This window comes from Terrapene carolina, unplaced genomic scaffold (assembly GCF_002925995.2).
Source record: "Terrapene carolina triunguis isolate 2854851 unplaced genomic scaffold, T_m_triunguis-2.0 Scaffold33723, whole genome shotgun sequence".
Classification (NCBI taxonomy): domain Eukaryota; kingdom Metazoa; phylum Chordata; order Testudines; family Emydidae; genus Terrapene; species Terrapene triunguis.
The window spans coordinates 4,431,917-4,439,552 of NW_020698074.1; the positions used below are offsets into that span (position 1 = coordinate 4,431,917).

A 7,636-nucleotide genomic window follows, 5' to 3' on the forward strand; every position below is an offset into this window, starting at 1 on the left:
CGTTATATCGGGGTAGAGGTGTATGTAAAATAAATAAGGTTTTTAAATAGTTTAAGAAGCTTCATTTAAATTAAAATGCAGAGCCCCCCAGACCAGTGGCCAGGACCCGGGCAGTGTGAGTGCCACTGAAAATCAGCTTGCGTGCCGCCTTCGGCACACATGCCATAGGTTGCCTACCCCTGATCTAGCCCTTAGTTTACAGTAAATAACATTCAAGCAATAAATACTTTCATACTTTGCTCTTGGTACAACAAAGTCAAGTAGTCTGATATTGCTCTTGTAGAATTAAGACTATAACTTGTGACTAAAAAGAAATAGCATTTAAGTTATGTACTTATTTTGGTGAAATCATATTTTGGGGACTTAAAGTTCTGCATAAAACAACTGACCTGGTTCAGGTTCTAGAAGCTTGGGAATCTGGCTACAAAATTTGACTATTAAGTGTTGGAAAAACGTGGATAAAATTACAAGGATAGGTAACTTAGAACTACCTTAGGTAGATGAAATGTCAGAAATACTTAAACAACACTAACAAAAATTGTTTTTTTTAATGAAGCCTTTTAAAAAGATTTTGGAACTATTTCACAACTTGGACTAATTCCTTTGTATAATGACTTATCTACAGAATATGAACTAGTATATATGGCTTCATCTTTCTTTACTCCTTTTTTGTTTCTTTTTTGTTTTTAAAGAGCGGTATAGAATCCAGAGTGAACAATTAGAAGACCTTTGGCTAATCACAAAAGAGCTCACTTTTCGTCTTGAAGAACATTTCAAGAAGGAAAATAGCAAAGACTTCACATGTACCTTTTCTGGTTCAGTTCCTTTACAAGAATATTTTGAACTAATTGATTGCCATTTTGAGGTATGTCTCACAATATTTAAGCTGTTGATAGATATGTCATTACTTTCTAATATTCAGTTTTGCTCACTATTAGTTGTCCCTAATCCCTACCACAGTATTTCTGTTTTTTTTTTCCAAATGTTAACTGGGGCATCCCCTTGCTACCTTAATGATGGGCTTCTGATCTAGTGCATTAGAGCCTGCAATGCAGCTGTATTGAAGCTTGGCTTGCCTAGTGGTCTGAACTCAGGAATGGGAATCAGGATGTCTTATCTCTGATTTGACTCCCTTTGTGATGTTGGGCAAGTCACTTAACGTCTCAGTTTTCACATCCGGAAGATGGATATTTATGTCTTTGCTTACTCTCACAGTTCAGGGCAACTGCACCTGTATTCCCCTTCCAGGGTCCATCAAAGGCACTCACTCTAGGCTCCTGGCTCCTCAGCCATCACCTATCTTCTGTAGAGACTGCGTGTGTCTCCCTCCTGACTGGGATTTTGCCAGGCTTCACAGTTCCCTGCCTACACTGTGATATCCTCAGCAAACCAGACTTCCTAGAAGGCTAGTGTCTCCACTCTGCTTTCTCCTTAGAGGTTATGAACAGTGTAATTGCCCACAGTTACAACTTACCACACAGCTCTTTCTAAGCAAGCACATGTATTCTTAAAATGAAAGCATTACAGACAAAACATATTAAAAACAATAAAAGAACCTACGTGGATGCTAAAAATCTTACCAGAGGTCACCCTAACTCCAAACTTGGGCTCTTGTGGGTATCAGTTCTTCAAAATCCACAGCGGGGTTTTCCCTGCGGTTACTAGTTCATAAATGTCTCTAATTCAGAACCAGAACAACCATGAATAGTTTGATTTTTCTCTTATAAAGCTTGGGCCTTTCATCTTGGTCTCATGTAGCAGGTGACCCATTCCTCAGGGCATAGCTTCAATAATCAAAGGTGGTGTATTCACCTCACCCTAGACGATGAGTTCTCAAACTGGGGGTTGGGACCCCTCAGGGGGTCGTGAGGTTATTACATGGGGGGTCGCAAGCTGTCAGCCTCCACTCCAAACCCTGCTTTGCTTCCAGCATTTATAATGGTGTTAAATATATAAAAAAGTGTTTTTAATTTATAAGGGGGGGGTCACATTCAGAGACTTGCTATGTGAAAGAGGTCACCAGTACAAAAGTTTGAGAACCACTGCCCTAGACATTCCCCAGGAAAACCACTTAACCAATTTTGTTCCCAAAGTCCCTTCTTGTCTGGCATATTGTTCAGTATAGTCCTTTGAACCCACAGGTCTAACATATGTCCCATTTCCCGCCCCCTCCCCCCCCATCCTGCCGGTGAGAAGTTATATGCAATCCCACCCCACAATAATACAAAAACCATTAATTGAATACAGTGGACTCTGAAAAGACTTAAACTTAATTCAGTGAGTTCTCCCAAGGATATGGCAGGAAATTGCCATATCTGTCACACTTACATCTCAGAGCTGTTAAGATTAATTAACTTTTTTATAAAGGTCTTTGAAGATGAAAAGGTCTGTATTAGTGGTAAGCATTTATTTATTATGGAAGTTAATTTCTGAATAGAAAATTATTTAAGTCAGTGATGTTTCAATGTAATAAAGCCTAAAATTCTCTAGTGCTTGAAGTCACACTATTTTAGCCATTACTGTCAAAAATGTAAAGTGTTGAAAATTATTCTAAAAAACATTATTATGTGTTTAATTTCTGGAAGGTGGAGCATGTGTTAGCCTTGAGCAACCCTTGTGATTGGGGAGCATATGGTTTCCCTGGGCAAGTGATACAAGTGGGGATGATACTCTGTGTACTCTCCACATTGTGCATCTGGACAGGAGCTGACCATAATCTGGCTCTAAATTCCTCACTTACTCACTTCATTTTAATGGTGAGACTCGCTCTGGAATTTGTCGTTGGTGATGTGCCAACCTACATTTGCTATTTTTAACAATTTAATGCCATGATATTGAAGCCATGAACGTTTGTTTTGACCGACTCATTTTGTTAACCATAAAAAGTCCCTTTAGACTGAAAAACATTGACTTCCAGTTACCTCTTTTGTTAAGGCAGCATTACAAAATCATCACACACATTTGTTGGCCCAGGCACAAACCCTGCACAGTTTCCCTCCTGACCATGATGATAAAAAAAAAAAAAAATCCCAATATTTTATCTAGCTTGTGTAAATTAAATAAAAAATAAAATAAACCAAACTAAATGTACTGCCCACCGCCCCAGGTAAGTTAGAATTTGGCCAGCTGTGTGAAAGAGAATAGCTCTTTGAAAACTGTTTCTTTTCAAAGGTAAAATACCGCAGGGTTCTCAACCTTTTTCTTTCTGAGGCCCCCCCACCAACATGCTATAAAAAACTCCGTGGCCCACCTGCGCCACAACAACTAGTTTTCTGCATATAAAAGCCAGGACCAGCGTTAGGGGGTAGCAAGCAGTGCAATTGCCTGGAGCCTCATGCCACAGAGGCCCCCAGGAAGCTAAGTTGCTCAGGCTTTGATTTCAATCCCAGGTGGAAGGGCTCAAGGCCCCAGACTTCAGCCCGATGCAGTGGGACTTCAGCTTTCTGCCCTGGGCCCCAGCGAGTCTAACACTAGCTCTACTTGGCCGACCCGCTGAAACCTGCTTGTGGCCCCCTCGGGGGCCCTGGACCTCTGGTTGAGAACTGAAATACTGTATGTGGGGCAAAGGTGGTGACACATGGACATACAAATTAAAGATAATTTTTAAAAGTTCTGTGGTGCTGTCCCATCACTCTGAGACATGGGGCCATCATGGAGAAAGACATAAGTTCCAGTCAGGATACCGTAAAGTTTTGGAAGGATCTGTGTAGGCCCGAGCCTAGCTTCAGAGTCCCCCAGTAGTTTCGCAAAGTGAGTTGCATAAGTGTGCTCTTGCTTCCACCTGACCAATTTTTAGAAAAATGGTGTTGACCAAAATGAGTCAAAAAAACGAGAAACACTGGGCACAAATATTTGTGCCTTGGAGTATCATTTCAACCTACATGGGGTTTATTTGACACATGGCTCCAAAAACAGTTTAAAAACTCTATTATAACCAAATCTAATTTTCCTTTTTAGTCACTGTATAACTCTTCTGAGTATGATCATTTTCTTTAATGGCTAATCTAAGACACAGCTCATATGGCTTTAGCCTGTATCCTTTGGCAATAAGGGGATATGGCTCATGATGTATTATAGCTCATAGCCCTAGAGTTTTCTCTTTTTTTGGCTGTAGTGTGCTGCCATTTGGGTATTGAAGTTCTCTTGCATGAGAGAAAGCAACAGTCCTGAAACACCCAAAGATGCCAAAGCACGAGCATTACTATATTCTAAATAATGTAACATTTTTATTTGTTTAATTTATTAAATCTTTAGTGTGTATAAAATTACGGAGAGTGCTACTTAGTGAATTCTGAAAAGGCTGGACTTATTATTAAGCGTTTATATTCTAGTAGTTGCCCCAAACCGGTAATGCAGATTAGGGCTCCGTTGTCTTGGGTGCTGAGCAAACAGAAAAGAGAGAGAGTCTCTATGCCAGAAACCCTGTAGACATGTATTTTTCTTTGCCTAAATTTTAAGTTTCCAGGGCACATCCCTGCTTCATTTTGTTTCCCCCAAGTGGTTGAGTTGGATCACAGGCCTGTTTTCCATGATATCATTTTAATATTTTATTACATTTTCTCTAGCATCTAGTTATAATGTTTGTGTAAATCTTTGTATCGACCAGCCCAATTCTGCTCCCAGTGAAGCTAGCAAAACTCGCATTAACTATAATCAGAACAGGATCAAACCTAGAGAGATAAAAATAGAAGGTTGCATGTTGTTAACTGGCTAACTTTGACCAATCCTAAATAAATCGTGAAGCCTAAATTAAGCCTAAATACATTTTGAAGTTTGAAAAACTGGTGTGATTGTGACTATAGTAAGTTAGCCACCAATTAACATATCATAGCCTTTGTCCATTCTGATGGCTTGTGAAGGTGCATCAGTATTTATTATCTGGTTAAAGAGTCTCCTCTCTCTTGAACAGAGCAAAGTTCTGTTCCGTGTTATCACGGCAATCCTCATGTTTCCCTCCCTGTTAATTTTGACAGACCTCTTTTTTTTTTTTTCCGGTGCACTGCAAGAGTATCATCTGAGATTTTCTAATTCCCTCTTTATTTCCTTCCACTCTCAAGGGTACTGTTTAGTTTGCTCTAGCTTCCCTGAGCTGTTCTACGTGGATATCATGTTGATTATCCATTATCATGGTTTGTATCTTCTGTTATGCCAGCCTCCTTTTTGCCGTTCCCCTTTTATGGTCACTTGAGAAGCATTAGGGAAGACTAATGTCATATTGCCCATGTCCTGGGAGCAGCACGTCTTGCAATGTTTATTTTGCTGACTTCTGGTATTCGCAGTGTGCCAATCATTTGGCGGAAAGTACCTATATGGAGAACTCCAGTTACTGCTGGAGAGCCAGTTTTTAGAATGTCTTTCTGTTATGTGACTGTTGTGCTATAGGGACTTGTACTGGAAAATAAAATAGAGAGATCATTATACAGATAGCTGTATGAATTTTTATTGTCTGGATATTTGATATATCATTTTGCCAAGTTTTTGTGGTTATTTCAAGAAAACTGGCTACAACACTTGACCTCCGGATATTTGGGATGGGGGTGGGAAGGTTTCCCCAAAAAGAGAAAATCTAATCTCAGCAAAGGCAGAATTTATTACTTTAAATCGTGTTCAAAGACAGTCATAACCCTTCTCTTTTTATGCAGTGAGTATTATATTGAATATGTTATACATATGTGCCACAGACACGCATACTGAACTAAGGAGAAGTCCTCATATGCTAGCGGTGATGAGTTAATTTCACTCCTGTCATAAGACCTCATGATGAGATTTTTGTGCCTTATCACAAATTACTGTGGCTGTCAACAATTATTTTCAGTCTCAATAATAGCTGGCATTATTGCAACCCGTTGGTAGATCTCATGATGAATGTGAAATTAACCACACCAATAGAAGCTGCAAATAGTTACTGTGACCATAGAAGGCGGCTGTTTGAATTTATAAATACTCTTAAGTTTTCCAAGAATTTTATTATTGTTCTATCATTTCATTATAAATGTGTGTTTTGAAGGTAAAAATCTATCTACTGGATCAGATTGTTAATCTGAATTTTTGAAACTCCATAAATTATAGCTTCGCTTGAATGCTGAAAAATTTGAAGAACTGTTGTCTGAAAGAGCCATACAATTTAGAGCTATTGAACGACGATTACTAACTCGATTCAAAGACAAAACACCTGCTCCCCTCCAACATCTGGACACCTTGCTAGAAGGAACTTACAGACAGGTCAGTGCTATTTGTTTATGAACCCACTATATTGTTGCTAAAACTCAGTTTCAAGCACATAAGCTGTATTTTCCTGGTTACATTTACCAGCCACGAGACCAGGAAACTGTAATTTGTTTAACCTAATATTCACTGCAAGTTTCCAGATGATTTGCAATGGTTTTATTTAATCTACAACCACAGAATTTCTACTCCTGGGTCACACCAACATAACAGCACATCGTTCTTTCCAAACTGATGTGGATAGTGTAAATATTTTATAGTTCATGTGAAAATATTTTATAGTTCATCGCTTGTATAAATATTTTATGGTGCACTGTAAACTGGTGGGAATGGTTTGGCTGGTGAAACAGTCACAACAAAATAATCTGAGGCTGACCATGTCCTTCCTCAAAGGTTGTTATTTCCTGAAGGTTTCAGAATGCAAGAGCTACAATAAAAGTAGTAAAAACAAATAAGCCCAGTTTGGTGTTATTTGGTGTTATCCTGCCAGAAAACAACAGAAAAACCCCAGTGTTGGTTACTACCTGAGCCCATATTGCTTGAGTCATCCCTGTCCTAAGGCATGTTCCTCTTCTGTCTCCCAAGCAGTCACTTTCTTGGCATTTCATGCCTTTCTGCTAGAAAACCTGATTAGTCTGTCATCTCCAGCCTGCCTTGTTGTTGCCTCCTGGTAGGTGCATGGTTCCGAGATGCTTTTAAATTGCGTTATCGAATCTAATTTTTAAAAGAACTATCAAACGAAGTCTCATTCAGCACGTGGACAGAATGCTGCACATATTGAAGTCAATGTGGCTTTGCATAGGCAAGCAGTCCTCCTGTGTTCTGAGAGTTGCTGATTCGAGACCTAAGAATATGATCAGAATAAAACAGTTGAAATGAACTGTATTTGATCTGACATTCTGGCTTTATACTTGTGGGGGCAATCAACTCAATATCACATTTCTGACTGAATTTTTTTTAAATCTACTATTGTTGGAAGTTATATGTAGAACTACTGTAACAGAAGGAGAGCAAAGAAATATTTCTCTCTCTTCAATCTATTTACTTTGTATATTTGACAGCATTTTCTGTATAACCAGTTTCACTGTTTCCTCTGTAGAGACAGTCAGTCATTTTATTTTGTTTGTGTGACTCTCACACTGCCCAGAGGAGAGAGGCTTTTTTAAATTAGGAAAATATGGTACTAAAATCACAATAATTAGCATGGAGATTTAGGCTGGGTTGTTTATAAATGACTAGATTTATTTTGTAAAATATATTGGCATCTTGACAGAAAAGGTTATAACAGCATTCTTATTAGCAGAATTTGTCTTGAATTAAAGTTAGAACTAAACTTTGGTGATAGTTTGGTTCTTGTTAGACATGGTGTAGTGAACAGGGCCGGCTCCAGGCACCAGCCTAGCAAGCAGGT

The 7,636-nt window shown here is 38.9% G+C and overlaps 1 protein-coding gene across 1 annotated transcript in view; it reads left to right on the forward strand.

Moving 5' to 3' along the window:
• LOC112104953 (protein PTHB1) overlaps window positions 1–7,636 on the forward strand; it is a 471,161-nt gene that overhangs the window by 113,701 nt on the left and 349,824 nt on the right. The window contains exons 17-18 of the mRNA XM_029914226.1: window positions 693–865; window positions 6,070–6,222. Of these exons, the coding sequence (XP_029770086.1) occupies window positions 693–865; window positions 6,070–6,222 (326 nt within the window). The remainder of the gene's footprint in view (window positions 1–692; window positions 866–6,069; window positions 6,223–7,636) is intronic.